General features: G+C 40.8%; 1 protein-coding gene across 4 annotated transcripts in view; it reads left to right on the forward strand.

Annotated features, from left to right (window-relative positions):
- Window positions 1-27,038, forward strand: part of LOC308284506 (scavenger receptor cysteine-rich type 1 protein M130-like) — a 63,706-nt gene that overhangs the window by 29,456 nt on the left and 7,212 nt on the right. For 2 of the 4 annotated variants that reach the window (XM_080725140.1, XM_080725143.1), the window contains 8 exons: window positions 2,597-2,854; window positions 7,617-7,916; window positions 17,770-17,802; window positions 17,894-18,193; window positions 18,557-18,739; window positions 20,184-20,394; window positions 21,313-21,473; window positions 23,042-23,194. In XM_080725140.1, coding sequence (XP_080581266.1) covers window positions 2,597-2,854; window positions 7,617-7,916; window positions 17,770-17,802; window positions 17,894-18,193; window positions 18,557-18,739; window positions 20,184-20,394; window positions 21,313-21,473; window positions 23,042-23,194 — 1,599 coding nt within the window. The remainder of the gene's footprint in view (window positions 1-2,596; window positions 2,855-7,616; window positions 7,917-17,769; window positions 17,803-17,893; window positions 18,194-18,556; window positions 18,740-20,183; window positions 20,395-21,312; window positions 21,474-23,041; window positions 23,195-27,038) is intronic. The other 2 variants (XM_080725141.1, XM_080725142.1) reach the window with 2 other exon arrangements.

Raw genomic sequence — 27,038 nt, forward strand, 5'->3', positions numbered from 1 at the left:
TGAGGATGAAGATGATGACTTTGATGAGCAAACAGAGGAATGGGATGTTGTCAACAAAACCTGCAAATCATGCAGAAACTGTCCGGCCTGTGTCTATTTTTTCCTCCATCGCTATAACATGTTCACTTGTTCATACCGCCTAATTGGGCTTGGATATAAGTTTCTCTTAACACTGTCAGTGACCCAAGTTGCTTGTGAGCGAAGCTTTTCCACTTTAAAATTCATAAAAAATCGACTAAGGAGCACAGCATCACAGGAACACCTCGAGAGCTTTATGCTCATGTCAATGGAAAAAGAGTTTCTGTCGTCTTTGAATAAGGACCTCATCATCGACCTGGTGGCGTAGAAAAGCGCACTAATGTGACGGCTGCTCATTCAATAAGGTAGGACATACAAGTAGTTTATTATTCTCTAATTTCTCGTTTCTATTCTATTCTATTCTATTCTATTCTATTCTATTCTATTCTATTATTTCTATTCTATTCTACTGCAATGTGGTTTGGTAAATTTGTTGGGCAGTTGGGCTTGTATAACAAGGCAAGCAGCTGTCCACTGTGCTGTGGTGTGTGCGTTGTGTTACAGTGATGTTGTTTTTGGCTGCAGGGTCTTTGCGTGTGAATTTGAACTTGATGTGACTGAGTTATGCAGTGGTCAGTTATTACCGGCTGGTTTTTATTTGTCTGTGGAGTGGAGTGTGAGGTTGTTGTATATTAAGTGTTAGGTGTAACAGTTGTATGCATGTAGGCAATGAGTAGATCATTTGATGGGTGAAGTGAGCGTTGCATTAACATTTAACCGAGACCAGAATAGATCGCTGTAAAATTGAGTTAGGCTATTAACGTGGTCTAATGGCCTATGGAAAATAGTGTCCTGTGTATGTTGGTGAAATATTAAAATGTACAATGGTTCCATAATAATTAGCATGGACTATTATAAACGAAAAAACATCTAACTATTTTAAATTGATCTAATTAGGATGCAGTCATGCATAAGCTTGGTAATGCAACCGTGCAGAGCCATACCAATCAGAATTTTATTTCGTTTTCAGAGGGGCAGGCCAGGATGAAGGTTCAACCACCCAGACTCACCAAGCCGACATGTTCAATATAAAGACTCTCTCTGCTCTACATTATGAGACGCTTTCATTGACAGACATTTCTGAAACATCTAAATGTTCACATGCCTCTTTTTTTGTTTGTTTTTTGTTCTCAAATGACTGTTTCGTTCTCTATTAGAACACTGTTATTACTGCTGTTTTTAAACAGTAAAACGATATGGTCAAAATTAATGTGAAGTGTCTTCATTCAGTGCGTGTGGTTTTGACATAGGGCCGTTGATGGCCTCAAATGCCAGGGCCGTTTTTTTCCCCCAGTCCGGGGCTGTGTGTGTGTGTTAGCTGTGTTAATCCTGAAATTATGGATTATTTCTTTGGTAAAAAGCTGTCATATAACATGCAAGTCAATGGGTGAGAAGCAGTGCTCCTCTCTTAGTAACTCCTTGCTAATGTGCTATTGCTAAGGGGCTTAGCAAAGGGTCAATAAAGTATTCAAAGATTTTCACTTATAATGTTCAAAAATGTTCAAGATTTTTGAATATACAGAAGGAATTCTTTAAGTAGTTATTATTAACACATGGGATTCCTAACACGTTCCCACACCTGTAAACGACCCCCCCCCCCCCCTCCTTGCTTAGATGTCTAATCTTAGACCAGACATTGATTAGACGTCTAATAGACGGTCTATTTAATAGACCGTCTATATATAGACGTTGAAATAACGTCTAATTAACGTCTAGACGACTGATTTCAGAGAGACGTCTAATTGACAACTATTGCTCACTGGGACAGAACCAGCTAAAAACTAGCAGAAAATGTTCAAATCTACATTTCTTTTGTTTTGCTCCATGTTTTTAGACCCCTCGTGGTGTCCAGTTAACTCAAAATGTGGGCATTGTTTCAGCATATGGCTGTTACCATACAAGAAGCGGTATCAGTGATGTCAGTCATCTCCAAATTTGGGCAGTGTTTAATACCAGTGATGTCAGCATGCTGGTTCTGGACAGACAGACGGACAGACAGACATGCTTATCAACAACAGATACATATTGGCTTCTGCCATCGGTTAATGTCAGCTTTATTTGACGATACCGATATTGACCGATAACGGAAAATATCGTCCAATACCGATGTGTGGCCGATATATCGGTGCATCCCTAAAATGAATTAATTGTTATTGTTCATTCCTAGTGAGCAATACTGTCTCCTATTCCTTATAAATACTGTCTCCTGTTCCTTATAAATACTGTCTCCTATTCCTTATAAATACTGTCTCCTATTCCTTATAAATACTGTCTCCTATTCCTTATAAATACTGTCTCCTATTCCTTATGAATACTGTCTCCTATTCCTTATAAATACTGTCTCCTATTCCTTATAAATACTCTCCTATTCCTTATAAATACTGTCTCCTATTCCTTATAAATACTGTCTCCTATTCCTTATAAATACTGTCTCCTATTCCTTATAAATACTGTCTCCTATTCCTTATAAATACTGCAGTTGATTTAGTGTCCATCATCAATCTTTATTCCTCCACAGACCCTCCAGAAAAGCCTTCAGTATCAGTGGATCCACCAGGAGAAGTTGTTGAGGGCAGCAAAGTGACTCTGACCTGCAGCAGTGATGCCAACCCACCAGTAGACATCTACACCTGGTACAGAGACATCACATATATTTTCACTGGTCCTCAGCTGGTGAAGGAGAATGTGTCTTCAGCAGACACTGGAGAGTATGTCTGTCAGGGGACAAACAGAAATGGATCACAGAGATCTTCACCACTCTCTCTAGATGTTCAGGGTAAGCAGACTTTATTATTATTATTTTATTTTACGGACAGCAACACAACAGCATAATTTGTTGAAACTAGGGATGTGAACGACTCAGTATTTTGCAAGTCGACGTGTTAAGGCCATTTATGGTCGACTTTTTTTTTTTGCTTTGTTGTCCTTTAACACTTCTACTGCCTTTTAATTTGAAGGGATGCTTGGTGCCTTGGTGCCGCGCGGCTTCCTCCGTAGGCCGCAGCTATTATTTTTAAGGGTTCTTTTTGTTTTTTTGGATTATCACTTGACGGCAACGTTTACGTCATCTAGTCACATGACAGTGTGGGCCCAGAAAAGAAACATGGCTGCGCCCAGCCGAGTGTATTTTCTACTGTAACCAGGCCACCTTTTGGATCAAAATGTCTCTTTTTGAGTAAATGAAGTCTCTAAATGCCGGTGAGGATCGTCAACGTCAGCAGAACTGTTAAGCACCACAACTGCAGCCTTCATGTTTAGAACTTCGTCAAAGCCATAATGAAAAATAGTATTTATTATACAAAAATATTTTGTAAACATTTATTGATTGATTGATTGATTGATTGATTGATTGATTGATTGATTGATTGATTGATTGAATACTTTATTAGAAGTTTGCATAGGCCAGGACACTGAGGACAGTACAGTTCAGATACAAGGTCTACTAATTGTATTTAAACCACAAAAAAGCACAATGGCTTGGTTGCATTGGGGTTATTTTGTACTTTTTGCTTTCTCCCAGTTCCATGCTGAATTGATGTGGTAGGAGAGAGAAGTTAACACAGAACAGGAGTTTAATCCGTAGGCTACAGCAGCCTAACCTAACTAACAAGGTTTACATTTGACCAATTAGGGGGAATGAAGGATGTCAGACTCTGCTCTCCTTCCAGATGCCACACACATAATACTAGTAACAGTAATAGTGTTGTGTTTTATAATCAGTCTTGACAAAATCATCCCACAACACACGCTTAACAAGCTTTCAAGCATGCACAAACAGAAGGTAAACAAAACCAGTCAGCGCACACATAACCAGACTGTGCAAACATGCACTAGCGCAGACTGTATGACACAGACACACACCGTTCCTCTTCCATATGGAATTCCATATCTTTTTAGTCGAGATGAGCATGAGTCGATAATGAAGTTTAAAATCTACTTTTGATCACATTCCTAGTTGAAGCATGTTTAGTTTGTGTTGGGAGGGATATGTGAAAGAAGCAGGGACAGTATTTAAATCCTGAAGTGTATTATTTTATTTACTAGTAAGACGCCTCAGGCGACATGCGACCTCACCCTAAAGGGCAAGGTCGCGCCACAGTGACGTGGACATCAGGGATCTCCATATATGGGCATAAAAGGGATTTGTTCCTCTGGCATCACAGGGATCTCCATATCTACATATATGGGCATAAAAGGGATTTGTTCCCCCTGGCATCACGGGGTTCTCTCTAACAGGGCATCATTAATATTTATGACATCAGGGAACTCCATATATGGGTATAAAAGGGATACACAAGCTGTGATGATTCTCATAGTGACAGTCACAACCAGTTGCTTTGTCTATTCTTTGAGACCGACATATGCCTACGGGTATTCAAGGGCTTGGCCGAATCCACCATTACTTTTTTGGGTGAAACAACAGCTTTCACCATTGGCTTTGCATTACAGAACGTACACATTCTTACATTGTATGGGTTTATTATATCATCAGAGCGCAACAGATGGTGAAGTATTGTAGTGCAACAACCACAATCTAGTGAAAAAGGAAAACGGGACCTCCAAATATTCTAAACTTTCCGCGATTCTGCCTATAATCATATTCTTTGATTGGCGGGCCAGACATCAATTGATTCATGACATTGATTCCCTTCTCCTATTCGCTCATACTAGGACATGATGTATGTATATGCAGAAGAATTATTAATTTGCGGCATCTAAATAAAAAGTAATTTTTTAATTTTCTTTTTTTTCCCCTTTAGTTAACGTTTCCTCTTGCAAAGTTAAAAGGTGATTGTTACAACACTCCCAGTAAAGCCCCTGATACACGTAACAGTTTTTTCATCAATATCAACCAGCAACGAACAGAGGCGTCAATTGGGTTGGCTAAAGGGGAAAAAATAAAATGCACTTCCTAAAATAAATTCATGCCTGTTGATAAGGTATGGTAACATGACTGGTGCCTTGCAAGCGTGAAGGCACAAAAAGAGTCTTTGAAGGTCAAACCAGTAAGAAAGCTGTCAAAAAAGTATTTATTTGCATTTTCCATTCCCTTTAGGCAATAATAACACCAATATATTATATATATATGTTTTTCTTTTTTTTTTTTTCAATACACCCCCCAGTTATTAAAATATAAGCCTCTACCAAATGGTAGATGAGAAATATGGACTTAAAATGTGCTCCTACCATTTGGTTGAGAGAACCATAATCCAATGACGCTGCCAATGGCCAACCCAAACCCAAATGATGCCTTTGGTGGTTGCTGGTTGATATGGATGGATGGATGGATGGATGGATAGATGGATAGATAGATAGATACCTTTATTATCCCACAGGGAAAATTCAGTTGCCCAGAGGCAGCACAGCAGTTAAGGTTACAAGTTACAGAGAATTAAGAAAAAGAAAAAGAGTACTGTAGTATACAGTCCAAAGAGCAAGCACAAAAAAAGATAAATAAAACATAAAGTGTCGAAAGCTATTGCAAAAAGAGAAGAAGAATATATACATAAAGTGACCACGAAACATTCAACGCTCATAAGTGACACGTCACACACAAAAAAGCTATACTCATGCATAACTTAGCCAACAGTGCCAAACAAAAGAGTGCACATAACAGTCACTGCTAGTCAATGCAGTCATGCAACACAAGTATCGCACCGCCATATCAACACCGCAATAATACACAGTACAACCAACACAACCCAATAGTGCAGGGCCTGAAAAAAAGTGACCAAAGTCAGTGCAAATAAGTCAAGAATATATATATATATTTTTTCCTTTTAAAGCAATAATGGGAGCCACAGCAAGACGCCACAGCAACCCTCTCAGGGAAAAGTACGTTAGAGGTCAGAGTCAGTACAACTTTAGTTCCATTAGTGCAAGGTAACAGTTGTCCTAGGTAATCCAATTAGGCCTTGGCAAGCGACCATCATGAGTCTCGTTGTATTGCTTGAGAGCGACCGGCACAAAGGACTTTCCAGGTCTTTCGCACCTCCGTCCTGGGTAGCGGAAACGGTTGTTTCCTCTCATACTCCGGTAACCAAAGATCTCAGGGTAGAGGGGATGGGAGGAGTTCTCCAAGATGGCGACCAGCTTCCTAGCTGTACGCACCCTGGCTATTTCCTCCACCCCCTGTAAGGAGGACCCAACGACAGAGCCTGCCTTCCTCACCAGTCTGTTGAGGTTGGCAGTGTCACCCGCTCTGTTGTTGCCCCCCCCCCCCCCCCCCCCCCCCCCCCCCCCCAGCAAGATATTCCAAAAAAAGAGAACACTAGCCATAACTGACTGGTAGAACATCTGAAGCATCTTGTTGCACACTCCAAACGATCTCAGTCTTCTCAGGAGGAACAGCCTGCTCTTCCCCTTGTCAGACCAGTCCAAAGAGCTGTTCAGGTGCATTCCAAGGAATTTGTAGTTGTCCACAAACTCCACCACCTCTCCGTTTATGGTGCTAGGCACCGGGGGAACACCATTAGTCGTACGAAAGTCCACGACCATCTCCTTGGTCTTGCTAGCATTAAGCCGGAGATGGTTGGCCTCGCTCCACTGCACAAAGTCCTTCACCACACCATCATGCTCAGACGTGTTTTCACCGGAGATCTGGCTGACCACCACGGTATCATCTGAGAACTTCTGTAGATGACAGGTCTTGGAGTTGAAGCGGAAATCAGAAGTGTAGAGAGTGAACAGGAAAGGAGAGAGTACAGTACCCTGCGGTGCACCCGTATTGCTCACCAGCACATCAGATCTACAGTTCTGCAGCCTCACGTACTGCGGTCTGCCGGAGAGGTAGTCCGTAATCCATGTAACCAGGCCCCTTTCCACCCCCATCAGCGCGAGCTTCTCCGCAAGCAGAAGAGGCTGGATAGTGTTGAAGGTGCTGGAGAAGTCAAAAAACATGATTCTGACTGTGCATAAAAATTGCTACGTGTATCAGGGGCTTAAGCGAAGAAAGAACTGCCACTCCAAATATTTGAAATCGGCCTCATGGTGGCACTGTAGCAGGTCACATTCTTGAACCTCGGACTGTCAAAATGTTGTCCTTTTTCCCCCTCTGGATTGAAGAGGGGGAAAAATGTGGGGACTGCCCATAAGTCCAAAGGTTCATTAGTCCGAAGGTTCATTAGTCCGGTTACTGAGGTTATGGTTATGGTTAGGGTTTAGGGTTAGGCATTTGTGCCAGACTGGACACTTTGGCACTCACCCTCTCTCAGACTAGATGTTCCACTGTTTTCAGTATTATGTTATCTCTAAGATTGTTCATATTCCATTCCGATTGGCTATGATTACCATCCAAAGTTTGTGGGAGGGGCCTCTTTAATACATTTAAATGGTGACTTGATCCCTCGCTCCACACCTTGCTCCTCTTCATAGTGGGTGTGGTTTCACTGAACTAGAAGCTTTAAAACATGTGACGTCACGGCTCTTAGTCCATATTGTTTACAGTCTAAGAGCTCTTAATCCATATTGTTAACTTACAGTCTATGAGCTGCAGAGTAATGTTACCTTTTACTGTGTATTATATTGTCTCTGTACAGAGTATTATGTCAGGTTGGTGGGAGGAACCAGTCACTGTGCTGGTACACTGGAATTGAAACACCAGGGAGATTGGAAACCAGCAGCTGACTTAGCATCTATCTGGAACCAGAACTCATCATCTGTAGTGTGTAAACAGCTGGGCTGTGGCTCTGCTGTTGACACAAAATGGAGTTCTGGTTCTGAACGTCAACCTGTATGGTGGATTACATCTTCCTGTAACGGTTCAGAATCCTCACTGATGAAGTGTGTAACTATGCAGTCTATTAGTTCTCTGGACAGACTGGAGGTCATCTGTTCAGGTAACAAACAATGACTTCAACATTGACACAAATCTATACTATATCTTCTTTTGTCTGTCTGTCTGTCTGTCTGTCTGTCTGTTGTCTGTCTGTCTATCTATATCCATCCGCATACCTGCATGCACACACGCATGTCATAAGCACGCGCACACACGTACACACGCACGCACGCACGCACGCACGCACGCACGCACGCACGCACACACACTAGAGTTCTCAACGGGGCCCTACTGGGCCAGCCTGAGGCTCGGCCCGTCGCTACATTTACAATTTAGACATTTAGCAGACGCTCTTAATCATGAGTGATTTATAATAAGCAAGGTAATACATCAATACATAAACATCAATACATCAAATTCATAGAAATAGTAATCGAAGAAAAAGAACGTAGGTAGACCAAGCACCCATTCAGTAAAAAAAACACACTTATAAAACCTAAACAAAAGCTAAATGTCATGTATGGTCATTGATGGTAGGCGAGTGCTACGGTAAGTGATGTGGGCTTAGGTGGAGTCTGAAGAGGTGAGTCTTCCATTCACGGCCGAAGCTAGGGAGTGAGTCTGTTTTTCTAAGTGTGACAGGGAGTTTATTCCATTCCAGGGTTCTGTCAGCATCCCTGTGTTGGCTGATCTGTAGTGGTCAGGCTTTGGAGGTAAGGAGGAGACATACCTTTGGCTGCTTTGAAGGCCAGCATCAGTGTTTTGTATTCTGTGCGGAGATAATTACAGTAGTCTAGTTTTGATATGACAGATGTCTGGATGAGGAGCTGGGCTGACTCCTGGGTGAGGAACGGTCTGATTCTACAGATGTTATAGAGTGTGAACCTACAGAACCAGGTGACTGATTCAATGTGTGCTTGGAATGATAGCTGGCTGTCCAGGACCACACCAAGGTTTCTAGTATAGGAACCGAAGTCACCAATGCATTATCTATGGAAATAGTGAGATCTTGCATGGGGCAAGACTTAGCTGGGAAGAAGAGAAGCTCTGCCTTGTCCGGGTTCAGCTTGAGGTGGTGGGCTGTGATATGTCAGCCAAACATGCAGCCAGGGACGTGCAGAGACATTTTGAGGGGGGGGGGGCTCAAGTGAAAAAAAAGGGCACCTTGTGTGGCGTGTGGAACCGCAGAGCACCGAAACACCTTAGTAGCATGAGATATATTAGAGGCACATCTTGTATTTATTCCCATAGCCATATGCAGTCTGATGCAAATGTGTAATAATATTCAACGGGTTGGTTTTCTGCTAAATTACTTGAGCAATTCAAATATGGAACAACAGAACATTGATTTGAAAGCAACAATGCCCCATTGTGCATGCTTTAGTGTCTATAGTATAACATAAACTGACAAAATAATGACTTGAGTAAGAGTGACCATTGATTGATTGACCGAATGCTTTGTTAACAGTTTGTAAATAGTGCAGTAAATAGTGCAGTACGAAACAATAACACAAAGACATAAATAAATAAATAAATGCCTAAAGGTTAGGTAACTAAACATATTCTAGGGGTGGCTTTCCCCTGTGCAAATGTGTGCCAAGAACAATCTTTTGCATATTTAAGACAATTACCAAAGATGGCCCTTTCATTTAGAACTCAATACTTCTGTACGTTTCAAGTAAAGACTCACTATAACTTTCCATGCAAAACAATGCATCCCCTACCTCTAACTACAGGAATCAATTAAGGTTGTATTCTAAACAAAAGAAAAGAAAAGCTGAGAATAATTCTCATGGTGATACAGTATTATCCATCACTTTTATTTTACTTTTATCATTGCAGTTTTATTATCGTTGTCTTTCTCCTAGTCCTACTTTAGAGGAGCATCCTCCTCGGTGCCATGTCTTTGAAGATGTTGAAACATTAATACAATACATCATTATGTAAACCTACTACAAAATGATTGATTTACTCTGTTGTCAAGCACTTAAGCAGGTAATACATAATAATCGTCAATGCATTTAGATACAGCTGTGCTGGCCCTGACTGAGACTTTCTTCTCAGCATAGGAGATGAGAAGTGCATCTTTGCATGCACTTCTCATCAGTGAAGTTTGTTTGGCCAGGCAGGGGGTAAACAACTTGTCTTGTTTTATTTGTTACCTGGCTTTGTTGGTCAGTCACTTGGGCACTTTGGAGATCATGGAAAATTAATGAGATAAGATTATTAGTTATAGTTTGGGCAGAGGAGGATCCAAGGAGGATGTTCTGTGTTGGCTTGCTTGTGCAGTTTGCGAATCTGACAGGCAGGCACAGAGGCACTGTCGGCTTCTTTGATCATTGCTGCGCGCTGCTGCTGTACAACTCACACTCACACAGTCACGTGAGAGCAAGCGCAGGGAAGGGAGGGAGGGGGGGGGGGGGGCAGTGACTCAATGAGGGAGACAGTCAGACGGTCATTGGAATGTGTTAGAGCAGCATTCAAGGGAGACACACAGATGTGAGGAGAGATTCCAGAGCATTTTGGGGCATGAATATGGCTATATATAGCCTATATTAGAACTTAGAAGAAGCTGTACAAAACAACAAAACAAACACTGTACAAAAAACAAACTTTAAAAATAGGGCACATTGTTGATCCAGGCAGACAAAAAGGCAGGTAGATAGATACCTTTATTATCCCAAGGGGGAAATTCAGTTACCCAGAAGGTACAGCAGTTAAAGGTTACAGGACAGTAAGAAAAAAAGAAAAGGACTGTTGTGTACAGCCGAGCGACAAAAACAAACAAGAAAGAAGAATCAACAATACAGGAGAATCAGCCATACAGAGCAATTAGGTTAAAATATATATTATATACATAAAGTGTCGAGACAGAACACAACAACAAAAAAGTAGTAGGCCTACTAACGTTTCAAGTAAAGGATTGCAATTTTAAGGGACTTTTCTAAGCATATTGCAAACTCAAAGAACTTACAATGGTCCAGTCATTCAAACATTAGAAACTACTTCTCAACGTATAGTGCCAAAAAATATATAGCCTACACATATATACAGTATGCAAAAGTGTTTGCACCAAGACAATAATAATAATGCTTAGCCTAAATAAAAGAAAAAGTGCAGAGCCAAAAAAGTGTCCAAAAGTCTGTGCAAAAAAAAGAAGTGACCAATGTCAAGTCACAACAAAGAAAAAGGGAAAAAAACGCAGATAGATGCTCCTCTCCGCAATACAGGAGGGAGGGCGGGGGGGAGTAATAATTTGGATGGAAGATTGGAACAATATCGTGGAGTTGTGTGCGCGTTGCAATCGTCCTTCCGAGCCTCGGTAGTACAGCGTCTCCTCCGCCGTCTAGGCCCACGTATGATACAGACCTCCACAGCGACACATCGTCCGGTCCACGCCACGAGCCTCCGCGTCGAGGGCTCCGCTCCTCCGTTGCGCAGCGTGCGCCTCTGGCCTGAGTTACGGGCTTTCACGACGACAGCGTGTAGGCCTCCTCTTCTGCGCGAACATCGCGCGTATGCAGTTTACTCCGGATCTGACTCCCGCCGCCATGCTCGCCTGCATCCAGAACAAGGTCCACGTACACCTCCATGCCTACGGCACCAACAGACTGGTGTCTCCATAAAAAAAAAAACACCAAAGCAACGAGCCAGTCCTGTTGCCCCAGGGCCACACGCTTAAGACAGGCTGAACAGATAGAGGTAGGCCACTGTTTCCTCTGCTTTGTTCCTCGCAAGGCACAGAAGGCCCTTCCCCCACTTTTTCTGCCAGCCGATCAGAAAAAACACGAAAAAAAGACTAAACTACTATATACAAGAATAAAACAAAGTTCCTCAGAACATGCCCAGTTTGGCCAATGTAATGAGTCACCACAAGAAAAAAAGAAGACAGGAAAAAAAGCAAGAAAAAGAGAAAGTAGGAAATTAACTGCAGAGCTGTTCTGAGTTGCGACCTGCAGCCCTCAAGGAGCGCGTCGCTCAAAAGGGCAAGTGCTCTGGCACCCCCTAGTGTCTATGTGTGCACGTCCCTGCATGCAGCATTGCGCTCTTCCACCTGGCATGATGGCAGAGGGGGGGAAGGATACAAACAGTTGAGTGTCATCAGCATAGCAGTGATAGGATAGATTGTGAGCCAAGATGACAGCACCAAGGGATTTTGTGTCAGGGAGAAAAGGAGGGGGGCAAATACAGATCCCTGGGGGACTCCGGTTAGGAGGGTGCAGGGGGATGAAAGCAAACCTTTCCACAAGACCTGGCAGGTCCGGTCCGACAGGTAAGAGGAGAATCCCTTTAGTGCCGTCCCGGTGATGTCTAGGGCAGCAATTGTGTCCAGGTAGGCTAGTCAATCTAAGGTTTGACCCAAAAGAAATTGCAATAGTAATGGTTCAAGGTTTTCTATGATCCTTAGGGTCATCCAAATAACATATTAAAAGTTGTGAATTATATATTTAGTGGATCAAGGTAAATTTAGGGGGTTCAAGTTTGGGTCCATTCACTTACTATACAGGAAAAAAGACCCCCAAAAAATCTTCTTTAAGTAGCATGTGAGGGCTCTAACTAGGGGTTTTTCATGATCCTGAATCCATTGCAAGCATTCGTTTTGCACAAAAAACATTCTTTGGGTTAAAAACGGACACCACAAAATGGAGCTGACCCCAGAAAAGTGATGACTCATCACTATACCATAGTTCTATCGGTCCGTTTTTAGCCCGAGGAATGTTTTTTGTGCAAAACAAATGCTTGCAATGGATTCAGAATCATGAAAAACCCCTAGTTAGATCCCTCACATTCTACTTAAAGAAGATTTTTTTGGGGGTCTTTTTTCCTGTATAGTAAGTGAATGGACCCAAACTTGAACCCCCTGAATTTACCGTGATCCACTAAATATATCATTCACAACTTTTAATATGTTATTTGGATGACCCTAAGGATCATAAAAAACCTTGAACCATTACTATTGCAATTTCTTTTGGGTCAGGCCCTTTTTTAACTTAGATTGACTGGCCTAAGGAGCAGCTGATGATTCACTGTGTCGCCGCTGATAGATCCAGAAGAATCTGGACTGCAGAGTGTGAGGCAGCCTGGGCACTGCTAGGCACTGTGACTGCTAGGAGTGCTGTTTCTGTGGAATGGGCCAGTTTAAATCCCAACTGTTTGGGGTCCAACAGGTTGTTCTGTGAGAGATGGAGAGAAAGCTGGTTAGAGACCACACGTTCAAGAGTTTTCATCTGACATCTGAGGATTCAAGAGGTTTTTTTTAGGAGTTTTAGTTTTTAGTTTAGTTTAGTTTATTTGATCTGATCACTCGAATACATTTATACTGGTCATACATCCACTGAGTAATTGTTACAGGTGATCAAAAGGAATAGGCTGTAGCTGAAAGCTTATGATACATTGATTAGTTATTGAAGTGTTTAAAATGTAAGGATACATCAGCCTAATAGCAGATATGAGAAAAGAATGAAGATAGCAATTCAGGAATCAGAAATGTTATAAGAGTATACAATTTTACCTTCTAGTGATAATGATAATGAGAATAATAATGATAATGAAATAAAGTAATATATGGATAACTGTAAATGGATAAATTAATAAATGTACTTTGGTAATTTGTTAGGGGAGTTTCTCACCTGAACTCAGTCAGTGGGTCCCTAGACATGAAAAATCACCGCGGTGCTCGTCCGCCATAGTGGCACGAATGGCGCAATGGCCAAATCAAATATGGCTGCCATCGGCTATGATGAAAATCCAACTTTTGTGTTTCTGGGTGTATATGCACATGTAATACCTCTATTTGGACTAATTGTGGTATGGGGAATTCATTTCTGATATTGTTTTGACCATTTTGGGTGATTTGGACCTCAAAAGGTCATGGTCAAGGTCATTTTGCTATTCCAAAGACCGTGGGCCATAACTTGGCCATTGTTAGGAGTACAAACAGCTGCAGTAGGTCTAAATCAACTAATGCTAACATGTATAATTCATTTCTGACATTGTTTTGACCATTAAGGATCATCTTGTCTTTGAAATATCAATGTCAATGCCATTTTTCAAAAACGATTTTGTTCATTACTTGCACTTTTATAGTATTTTTTGTAAGTTTGTTACTATTTTATAGTAAGTTTGTTTTGTTTATAACAAAAGACATACCAGTGTAAAATACAACAAGTAAACATCCACATTTAACTTTAAAGGGTGGTTTTAAATGGGTGTTTAAATGAGCAAATAAGACTATTTACGAATAAAACAACAAAATCACACCCAAAATAAATAACAATTTCCCTCAAAGTGCACCATATTGTGATTGTGTGCATGCAAGTTAGTATGAGGTGTTTTTAAAGGATGGATTTGTCATTGTCCCATGGCAAAATATGATGCACAGAACTCTATCAGTGTCGAGTGTCTTGCTTCAGACATGGCAGGAGTGTACTAAAGTCAAAGTGCTCCTTCCATCCATCAGAGCTTGACATTGACTTTTTGAGGCAGTTGTCCTTTGGACAAGTATATTTCCCATTCACTTGTCCGAGGACAAAAGTCACTTGTCCGGATAAAGATGTCATACATTGAAATAATAACAAAAGGACGGCTAATGACCCCCCTTGCTCCCTCCACTCCATAGTATGGGCACTTGTCCCGGACAACAGGACAAGCCTTTATGTCATGCCCTGTTCCATGTTCCATTGGTTCTAGTCTTTCCTCAGGTTCCTTGGCTGTTGCAAGCAGGTGGCAAGAAATGCGCTAGAAAGTTGCCTTGTTGGTCTCAGCAGTTGTACTTCTCTGCTACCAATACTGTGTCTTGTTCTGTCAAGGTCTTTGCCTCTCCAAAGTTTGTTAGATATTGTACTCGGTCAAAAGCCATAACTACCTGTTTATTCCTCACCTGGCCCATGCAGTCATCTCCTGTCTCCAAGGCATATGTGCCTTGATCACTGTCTTGGCTAGTGGTGCTCCAAGATGAGACTGCTTGATGCAGTGGAAGTGAGTCTCACCAGTGCCATACTGCTGCCAGATCTCCTTCATCCCCAGTGCTTGGAAATATGGGGTGTAGTATAGCAGTAATGTGAAGGAGACAACAACTCTCTGGGGTCCGCTCATAGTTCCGACATCCCGTTATTCCGACCATTAAGTTAGTGAAGGTTAGGGATAGGCTTAGTTATAATGGATGCTGTACATGCACCAGGTGTCAGCCTCCTCAATACTATTCAAGATGTCTGGGATCTCTTCTCCACTAGCGACATCATCAACAGAGACAACAGAGCTGATAATGGTAAATGTACTGCATTTACACTATACAGCGCTCTTCTCCAAAGCGCTGTACAATGTATTTCACATTCGCCCATTAACACACACATTCACACATACATTCACACCATGAAACCATGCAAGGTGCTCATCTGGAGCAGTTAGGGGTTCAGTGTCTTGCTTAATTAAGGATACTTCGACAAATAAGCAGGAGGAGCCAGAAATCGACCCTGGAACCTTCAGATTCCAAGGCAGCCGTTCTACCTACATCGCCACAAGCTTGAATGGACACCATATTCCGAACACACAGCTGGAGAGCTGTTTGTTCTCTTCAGACACCCAGAATTTGTAAAGTTAATGAGGGATGGGTGCGTCTGTCGACTCTGTTATCTCTGATGATGATGAGTGGCTCCCTGCAAAAGGTCCTGGAGGTGAAGAGATCCCAAAGATTGAACTAGATTGAGGAGGCTGTCACCAAGCTGATGATACATGTGGAGTCAACTGGCCCTATTATAACTAAACCTACCCATAACCCTAACCTAATGGAGGGAATAATGGGTCGCCAGGATTATGAGTGGACCCCAGAGAGTTGTCGTAGTGATACTTCCAAGCACTGGGGATTAAGTAGATCTGGTAGCAGTATGGCACTAGGTGTGCAGCGGCACATGCTTCTACAGCATCAAGCAGTCTCTCATCTTGGAGCACCACTAGCCAAGACAGTGATCAGGGGACATATGCCTTGGAAACTGGAGATGACTGCATGGGCCAGGTGGGGGCTAAGCATGCAGCTATGGCTTCTGACCGAATACAATATCTAACAAACTTTGGAGAGGCCTTGACAGAACAAGACACAGCATTGGTAGCAGAGAAGTACAACTGCTGAGACCAACAAGGCACCTTTCTAGTGCATGTCTTGCCACCTGCTTGCAACAGCCAAGGAACCTGAGGAAAGACTAGAACCAATGGAACATTCGACTCTCGAGGATATGGCTGCCTTGCTGATGGATATCGGTGCATCATATTTTGCCATGGAACAATGGCAAATACATCATGTAAAAACACATCATACTAACTTGGATGCACACAATCACAATATGGTGGACTTTGAGGGAAATTGTTATTTAATTTTGTATGTGCTTTTGTTGTGTGATTTTATTTTTCACTTTTATTCGTAAATAGTCTTATTTGCTTATTTAAACACCCTTTTAAAACCCCCCTTTAAAGTTAAATGTGGATGTTTACTTGTTGTATTTCTCACTAGTATGTCTTTTGTTATAAACATTGTTACTTACTATAAAATATTAACAAACTTGCAAAAATACTATAAAAGTGCAAGTAATGAACAAAATCGTTTTTGAAAAATGGCATTGACATTGATATTTCAAAGACAAGATGATCCTTAATGGTAAAAAAAATGAATTATACATGTTTTAGTTGATTTAGACCTACTGCAGCTGTTTTTACTCCTAACAATGGCCAAGTTATGGCCCACGGTCTTCGGAATAGCAAAATGACCTTGACCATGACCTTTTGTGGTTCAAATCACACAAAATGGTCAACAATATCAGAAATGAATTCCCCATACCACAATTAGTCCAAATAGAGGTATTACATGTGCATATACACCCAGAAACAGAAAAGTTGGCTTTTCATCATAGCCGATGGCAGCCATATTTGATTTGGCCATTGCGCCATTCGTGCCACTATGGCGGACGAGCACCTCCGTGATTTTTCATGTCTAGGGACCCACTGACTCAGTTCAGGTGAGAAACTCCCCTAACATCAAATTGCGAACAGGACTTTAAGCCAGATACTGGATTACAGACAATTTGATGAAAAATAGAAAAAAACTTCACAGACTGACAAAAGTAATTTGAGGAAGATTGTATTATACTGTATTTAGCCAGGATATTGTATTTGAGTCATTTTTTAAAATATTTTTGCTATGTTTGATATCTTCTGTCAAACTGTTCCAGATCTTAACTCCACAAACTGAAATGCACATACTCTTACGGGTGGTCTGAGCACTTGCTTGTTTGAAATTTAGTTCCCATCTGAGGTCATAGCCACCCTCCCTATCAGTAAACAAAGCCAGAACGTTCGCTGGGAGCAGTTTGTTTCTTGCTTTAAACATTAGTTGAGCGGTTTTGAACGCAACTAGGTCAGGAAGCTTCAATGTACAAGACCTCAAGTGGTGTTGTGATACTCTAGGACTCTGGCCGCCTTAAAGGACAACCTTGTTTTTACAACAAGGGTTCATATTTTAGATTGTAATTAGAGAAAAGAAAAGATGAGTCTTAAAATGTTTTCTTTTACTGCTTTCTATTGTTTTAGCGATTTTAATTACATTGATTTCAATGGTAAGAGCTCTTAGTCCATATTGTTTACAGTCTAATAGCTCTTAGTCCATATTGTTTACAGTCTAAGAGCTCTTAGTCCATATTGTTTACAGTCTAAGAGCTCTTAGTCCATATTGTTTAGTCTAAGAGATCTTAGTCCATATTGTTTACAGTCTAAGAGCTCTTAGTCCATATTGTTACAGTCTATGAGCTGCTCGCTTGTTGGTGAAGGTTACTATATCACCAAATCACCATGCCAGCCGTGTTTGTTTTGTTGTTGTATTGATTACACTCAAACTCATTAATTTAATCTCATTAATAATTTCTCTTCAGCTCTCCAGGTTCAACCAACAGTCCACAAAACAGGTAAACAAACATTAACAAACAACTACACATCATTGTAAGCTAAAAGGTTTCTTCGTAATAGTTTTTACTGCATATTCTTGTCTCTGTACAGAGTATTATGTCAGGTTGGTGGGAGGAACCAGTCACTGTGCTGGTACACTGGAATTGAAACACCAGGGAGATTGGAAACCAGCAGCTGACTTAGCATCTATCTGGAACCAGAACTCATCATCTGCAGTGTGTAAACAGTTGAACTGTGGCTCTGCTGTTGACACAAAATGGAGTCATGGTTCTGAACGTCAACCTGTATGGTGGATTACATCTTCCTGTAACGGTTCTGAATCTTCACTGAGGGAGTGTGTAACTTTGAAGTTTGTTAGTTCTGTGGACAGACTGGAGGTCATCTGTTCAGGTAATTATCAGTCACCAGAACCAAGCACTGGTGTTTTCAATGAATCTTAGGCACCAGCCACACGAGTATGGATATTTTTCAGATATTTATTTCTCTTTAAAAGAAAAAAAACATGACAAGAAAAAAAAATGCAGAAATGCATTGGTCAATAGCAGGTTTCAATTTCATATGATATTTTATATATGATTTAGGGGAGAAATACATGTTACATGTTTTAGTTCCATCAGTTACTGATTTACAGTAGTATAGTTACTACCTGATGTAGTACAGTTACTACAAGAAGCCCTGAATTCATGGAGACACACCCAATAGAACCACTACCAATATACACTGTGAAACAACATTTTGTGCATTCTTCAACAGGGGTCAACTGTTCAGCACCAGTGATTATAAATGGAGCAGTCCTGGACCGTAAACCTGAGTACCAGAAAGATGAAACCCTGAGCTTTGAGTGTAACAGGGAGTTCAAACCTTCTCAACATTTACCTCCTCGATGTGCAACAGTGCATAACAGAGCAGCTTGGATACCTGCACCCTCCTGTGAACGTGAGCATCTTATTTAATGGTAGAGATGGGTAACTTTCACCTTTGAATCGATATGATGCGTGATACCATGGGAATCCATACAATACCTTTTTCGATACCGGTTTCGATACTTTTTATTTATCATTATTATTAGGCTATTATTATTTACCTTTTTCTATAGGTTATTAAGGCCGTCTATGACAGTAGTTCAACCATTTTCATGTGGCTGCTATTCTATAAATATACAAGTGTTTGTCAGCAATAGAATATACACACTCTTGAACGCACCCGCGTTCAAGAGTATTGTTAGTTTAATGCGGAAATAATACTTGATAGTATCGACGTCATGCGTTCGATATAAAAAAAAGTATCGACTTCGGTAATCAGCCCTATTGGTCGGACATTTTTAATTTATGCCCTGTTTAATTGTGGCAAGTAATTATGTTCATCGTAGTCTCATTTACTGCAACAAACTAACAGATAACAGGATTGAAATCGTGTCTTGTGAGACCTCTGGTGCGCATTTGGTCAACAGCACCCAGACGTCTTGTGAGACAGTTTAGGAAACAAACAAAAAAACACCCAGACGACTTTTTGGAGAGATAATAACAAGATTACCTACTAGGACAACATTCTCTTAAGCATACCCAAGTAACAGAATCCATTGGAACATCTCTCCTATGGATTATTTGGGGTTTCAACCATATACCAACCTATATTGTATTGGATTCACTGCAAATCGACCACTAGAGGGCGAGCCCAACTCGTTTGCAATGGTTTTAGAACCTCTTGCCCATACCTACAGTAATACCATGCCAAAAATCTAAAAATTAAGAGCCAAGTCTTGGTGATATTTGTCTTGATGATAGTTCCTAGCTCACATGAATCTATATACTGTACAGTATACATAAGTATTGAAAAGCGTGTTAGTTTGTTCTGGCTAGCTGACCACACTCCCATGCCAATGACGTCTCATGACTGCTTTTTTCAATGGGCCCTGTGTGCCAATGACGTCTTTTTTTTTTTTTTTTTTTTTTTTCCTTTTTGATGTCAAAATGACCTGAGATCAGAGAGATGCTTTTCTCTGTTTGTGTGTTGGCTCCCTCGTTTAGCTGATTGAGAAAATGTGTGAAAATGTGTGTTCATTCTAGTGGATGGACACTTTTTTTTTATTCAAACAGCTCTATCTCTGGAACCATTTGTCTGATTGACAACATTCGTTTTGCCACTGAATCACAACAACTGTGTCTGTTTTTGTGGGGATAAAAATTATAAAAAAAAAAAAAAAAAAAAAAACATTTTTTTTTCATTGCATAGTAAAGAAAAACATACAAAATCATGGCACATCTACCTTGGAGCCATTTTGGCACTTGGCATTGAGTGAGTTAAAGAGAATGACGTCTGTCACATGCACATCAGCACATGTACACACACAGATTATGCTTCATGTCTCCATCTTGTCCAGTCCTGTTCCCCGAGTGTGGCAGACCCCAGTACATCAGACCTGAGCCTCATGATAATGCCAGGGTGGTGGGAGGCAGGAGGACCCTTCATGGGGATCATCCATGGCAGGCCTCCGTGCAGCGCAGAGCTAATGGTTCATCTGAATCGTTCCAACACAAATGTGGAGGAGTCCTCATTGCTTCCTGTTGGGTTCTCACTGCTGCTCACTGCATGTAAGCTAAACTAAACTAAATTCATGTTTGATGGTGATATTCAATGACAGAAACTAAAAAGGCGATATAGTACATGTTCAAGGCTTGCCTTGAACAAAAACAACTCAATAGTGTTATTATGTGTTATGAGTGTAATTATGGTGCTAATTAACCCAGTAGAGATTGGAGTTATGTCACTACAAAAAACACATGGGCATAAAATGGACAAGGAATGACATACAGAGATCTACTTAAATGGGCACTGATTTCTACTAGAACCTTTAGTTGTAGGCTCACCTTGAAAGGCGAGAACACTATGTTGTCTTCATTATTTATATAGTGAGTTCCGTTGCAGACAGTATAAAGGCAGTTATTTACTGTATATAGTGAGTTCCATCAAGACAGTACAAAGGCAGGGCCTTAGCCAATGAGGTGCAATTGAGGTGTGGAAAATGTCTTCAGTAACAGTTCCAAGGAGATGCAGGTGGTCTTAATGAATGATGGTTGTTTCTACAGTAACATGCAGGTGGTCTTAATGAATGACTGGTTGTTTCTACAGTAACATGCAGGTGGTCTTAATGAATGATGGTTGTTTCTACAGTAACATGCAGTTGGTCTTAATGAATGATGGTTGTTTCTACAGTAACATGCAGGTGGTCTTAATGAATGACTGGTTGTTTCTACAGTAACATGCAGGTGGTCTTAATGAATGATGGTTGTTTCTACAGTAACATGCAGTTGGTCTTAATGAATGATGGTTGTTTCTACAGTAACATGCAGGTGGTCTTAATGAATGACTGGTTGTTTCTACAGTAACATGCAGGTGGTCTTAATGAATGATGGTTGTTTCTACAGTAACATGCAGGTGGTCTTAATGAATGATGGTTGTTTCTACAGTAACATGCAGGTGGTCTTAATGAATGATGGTTGTTTCTACAGTAAGGACTCCACAGAGATACAGGTGGTCCTGGGAGGAGTGAACATTATGGAACGTGAAGACGACATTGACCAGGTCATCCCTTTGCTGAGAGCCATCGTTCATGGGGATTACAGGGAATTGTGCAGCAATGGTTCACGCATCGCTCTCAATAGTGACGTTGGTGAGGCCATGGTGTCATGAACAACAGTACAGTTTCAGAGAGAAACATTCCTCTTACATGGCTTTATTACAACATGTTGATCAAATATATACTGCCAGACATAAGACTTCTGCTTTAGGTGTATTTCTAGATTGCCGTTGACACAGTCAGTCAATTATGAATGAGTGGTTTTAAAGAAAGCCAGTGAATATGTTTCAGTAAATGGTATTGTGTCAGGTAGGGCAACAGTTTTCTATTCTCTGTTTGCTTGGTTGCTCTGTGGGGATCCTAATACCGTACATAAACAAACTAGTGGCGCTGAAAAGTTAAGATAATTATCAGCAGCATTTAAATAAGCTGGTATTATGTTGTAATGGAATGCATGTTTATGGTGGAAAAACATTAATATCCAGTCAGGGTGAAGTTGACAATTTATTGAAGATATCAGCAACAGAGTAACAGCATTCACAAAAGACAGAGCTCTGGCCTTCATGGCCAGAGCTTGGGCCCGTGGGGCAAAAGCCTCCACGATCTCAATTTCAGACAGTTCTTATACTCTCATTCTAACAGATATGCTATTCTAAACATGGTCTTATAAAGAAAGGGTTCCCACTTTACAACAGGTACCCACAAAAGGCCTAATTAACGTGTTAATGAATGCTCAATAAAGAATGTATTAATGTTAATAATGCACTGTCTCAATGTTAATAAGAAATCTATTTAGGACTTGTTATTGTTTATACAATATTATTCCACTTACAACAGTTGTTAATTAAGTAACGTATTAACAATGCATATATTGTTATATAGTATTCATAATGAATCTATAAATACAGATTATTAATTGTTAATTAAGTATCTTATGAATAGTTGATACAATATTGGTAGTAATTAAGATGGTTTATTAACCTATATTAAAATATAATAGGGTTTATTGGTTAATTATAAGTTGTTAATTAACCGTACCTTTTCATATAGTTTGTTAAGTGTTAATTAAGGTTATTTGACCTTCTTATTATTCATTTATTAACATGTATAAACATATAATAAGGTTTAAAGCTGACTTATACGTTATTTATTAATGTTTAATTAAGCGTCGTATAAATGTTTAATTAAGCATCGTATAAATGTTTAATTAAGTCGTTAAAACGTTCTTATTAATCTTTTATTAAGCTGTATTAAGTATAAGGTTTATAAGTATCTTATAAGTAGTTTATTAATGTTTATAAGATTCATATTATACAGTTTATAATGTTTTTATTAGAGTTAACAAGTTAATAAGTATCTTATTAACTGTTAATAAATCTTTATTAAGGGCACCTTATTGTAAAGTGCTACCAAAAAGGGGCAACATACAAATAGTTCCACACAGTACAGGTTTGCTGACAGACTAGAAGTAAGCATGGGGCAGACAACTCAGCTGCTTGACAGCTGTAGTTGAGTTGAATCAGCACATGCACTGTGAAAGCTAGTTGACAAATGACTCCAAACGAGTTTGAATGGAGGGCCAAGCATATATTTGGCGATCTATACATTTCTGCCACCACATGTTAATCAGAGATATACTTATGAACCATTCTGTGTGTCAGCTTTACTCCAGCTGAACTTCACGGAAAAGCCATTCTGTGCCAATGAAACCCGCTATGTTAAAACTGCCTGTCTGCCAAAGCAACTGTTCCCCGATGACAAGGAGTGTGTGGTCTCTGGATGGGGTCACACTAAACCAATAAAAACCCCAAATGGTATGTATCTAACTACACATATGGTATGTATCTACACATGATCAAACTTATGAAAAACACTTTAAAAATCAAACCTCGGTTCGAAGTGAAGCGGTGAACTTTTATTCTATGTGTTCTAGAGTTATGAACTCTGTGATCTGTACATTCTTTATATTCTGAATGAATGAATGATTTTATCTGGAGGACCGAATTGTCATGTGAAGCTTGACCAATCCTCAAAGTATCCAATTGTAAGGTGGGCCAGTCTTACTGTTACGTTCAGAAATAACTGTATTATAATAATGCAATACTATTAACCATTTATCATTAAAAGAATATATATATATTACTGTTGTATGATTGTTCTTATATAAACCCAAATGAAAAAGGGGGACCTTTGTTGCCGGACAACGCCAGTTGGACTTTAACCAACAAACCATTAAAGGTTTACACACCACTAGGCTAAGACACAGGTTCGTAGTAATACCAGGCTGGGAGAGCAATAAATGGGTACGAACACCCTGGAGAGACTGACACCACAACGTTTTTCAGGGGGGTACAAAGTTACAATACTTTATTATAAACTAGAAAAACTGTTCCTTCGAAACAGTGTGGGCTCGCTTCCAACCCAAAACAATAATAGTAAAAGTGTCAAGTTCCCAGGCAATGCTCTCTTTCATTTTACTGACAGGCCCAGGCAATGCTCTCTTTCATTTTACTGACGGGCCCAGTCCGGCCTGTTCGAAGTGGAGCGGTGAATCTGAGCAGCTATACCCTGTGTATGTATGTACAGTACTGTACCTTACTGTACTGTACTTCGCTGTACTCTACTGTACCTTACTGTACTGTACTTGACTGTACACTACTGTACCTTACTGTACTGTAACTTACTGTACTGTACTCTACTGCACTTTACTGTACCTTACTGTGCTGTACTGTACTGTACTTTACTGTACCTTACTGTACTGTACTTTAATGTACTCTACTGTACCTTACTATACCTTACTGTACTGTACTTTAATGTACTCTACTGTACCTTACTGTACTGTACTTTAATGTACACTACTGTACCTTACTGTACTTTACTGTACTCTACTGAACCTTACTGTACTTTTACTGTACTCTACTGAACCTTACTGTACATATTCTATGTGTTCTAGATCTACATTTTTGATTCTGTGTTCACCGGCAATCAGTATACTGCTGCTAAATCTGCTAATTCATAACCATATAAATATTTATATATATAAATATATATAAAAGCACAATTGATGATTTCAACTGCACAAATTAGAGCACATCCAGCACAAAAAATGTAGACCATTTTTCCCGATTTGTAGCCAAACAATTGGGTTGCAAGCCTAAGCAAAACTATAACTTAGAATAATCCCTTATTCTTTTTAAGTAAAATTTCTAAAACACTACAAAACATGTCTCAAAGACAAATACAAGCAAACGTCTCCACAGTAACAGTTGTTTGTGTGTGTGTGTGTGTGTGTGTGTGTGTGTGTGTGTGTGTGTGTGTGTGTGTGTGTGTGTGTGCGTGCGTGCGTGCGTGCGTGCGTGCGCGTGCGTGCGTGCGTGTGCGTGCACATTGTAGATCAACTTCATAGCAGTATTAAGTGGTCCATCTATGTTTTTTTATTAATAATAAAATCTGCAAAATAACAAGTAACTGAAGCTGTCAAATGCTGTATTTATAGTAGAGTATATGTAACAAAAATGGAAAGTAGAGTAAAAGTACCTAAAAATTGTACTGTAGGTACAAGTACTTGTATATACTTGCGTAAATGTACTTGGTTACTTTGCAGCACCACTAGCCTTACATTAAGACGCCTCTGCCGAGACTTTCGCATTGTCACTGCAGGGCCGACTTATGTAAGGCTACATCACCACAGAACAGCCAATGACAGCCAAGCCTTTAATCACAGCTGTGTCAATCAGTAGAGTGTAGAGGGACATTTATTTATAGTTTTAACTATAACTATAGTTTTATACATCACACAGCTTAGACATTTGGATCAAATCAGACACCAGACCTGTGTGAACGCATTGATATAAATAGCATATCTGAAGTGTGAATATTGCAGCCACAGCGACTTAATATAAACATGGGTCCCTTTCCCATGTCTCACTCTGTCTCCACTCACTAAACCCATTGAAAATGCATTGGGTGCTTAAAGTTAAACATTTTTATTTTTTTATAATTAAACTACAAAACATTTCAAAACCAAAAGTACAAGCACACGTGTCCTCAGTAAGCTAAACACATAAAAATTTGAATGGTGTTTAAAGGTGTAAGCGTTTAGGAGATGAATCGCGCCAAAGTTTTGAGGATACTGACTGACTGACTGATAGATAAATAATGAAGATAACATACGTGTGCTCGCCTTCCAGGCGAGCCCACAATTAACCTTGACAGAGGCCTCTAACCGCCACAAAACAATAAAACACAAAAGAAAAACCTAAATTCTAAAAGGCGCCATTAACTAATAAAACAATTCAAAGCATTTATTAATCGTTAAAATATTATCTTCAATTCTACTAGTAAAGTGCAAGGTGCGTATCGTGGAGCACTTCACTAGTGTTCGTCTGTCCGAACGAATAAGTATAGCAAGGGGGGGCACCGGGGAGCCCAATATAGCCACACAGCTTAGCAGAGAGGGGGTTCAACAGCATACATCCTACGTCTCAATTCCACGGCAGATTCTGAAACACACAAGAGGAGGCCGCCAGCTCATCTGTTCACAAGTGCATAATGGTTGTCCTAGAGTGCGGTGCTTTAACTTTGTGTGTCGCGATAGACAGGTACTTACACACCCGGCAAGCAGACGCTTGCCGGTGAGTGGTGTAGGCGTGCGACACACAGGACCGTCTCTCTCCGTCTCTCTCACAGCAGGCCAGCACGGACCGTCTCTCTCCGTCTCTCTCACAGCAGGCCAGGCACCGGTTCGTTCCTCTCACCAGCTCGCCAGTCTCTCCGTCGCTGTAACTATAAGGTTCGCACAATGGTTCTCACTTAGCGTAGCATAGCTACTTTACTCAGTCCCATGAGTCTCTATATTGCGTACGTGGTTCCTCAGAGAACCCCCGGTGTCTCTGCTCTCTCACAACACGTCTACTCCGTTCCCCTGCTTCCCTCTGACTGAGACGCGCCGTCCCATTCATAGTCCTGCGTCCCGCCCAGCTGCCACTCAATTGGCCAGCCGTGACGTCAACCCCACACGGCATAGGCTGCAACATGGCCGCTAGTTACCCTATCCAGAACCTCCATTCACTTAAAGTCCCGCAGTCCATTCAGAAAAAGAGAACATGATTTAGAGGAATATTATTACAACATAAATACCATAACGGAAGTACAATGTGTTTAAATAAAAGAAACAAAAAGAAAACATCATTGCATTTAAAGAAATAATACAAAAAATGAAAAATAACAACACCTTCCTTTCATCCCTATCACACTCCCCCCCACTTTATCGTTAGCAGTCCCTGCAACGACTCAGACTGGACTATACCTGGCAGGCGGCTGCCCCAAGTTGATTCTAGCGGAACGTCGTGGGCCCATAGGGAAAAACCCATAACACTGCGGCACTACTGGTCTGCTCACTTCAGGCACTGGCTCGGGTGGCACCGTTGACTGTGGCGGGGACACACACAATTTCAAAGCGTTACGATGAACAGTTCGATCCCGGCCTCCCTTTTCTGGCCTAATCCTGTACACCAGCCCAGCCTCCCCGACTGTTTCCATCACTACAAACGGCTCAGGGTCCCACCATGGAGCCAACTTCCCCTGCCCTTGTCGATTCCTATTCCGAACCCATACTCGTTCCCCTGGTAGCAATGGAGGTATACCTGCCCTACGATC

Source organism: Nannobrachium achirus (genome assembly GCF_963921795.1).
Source record: "Nannobrachium achirus genome assembly, chromosome: 5".
Lineage (NCBI taxonomy): Eukaryota > Metazoa > Chordata > Actinopteri > Myctophiformes > Myctophidae > Nannobrachium > Nannobrachium achirus.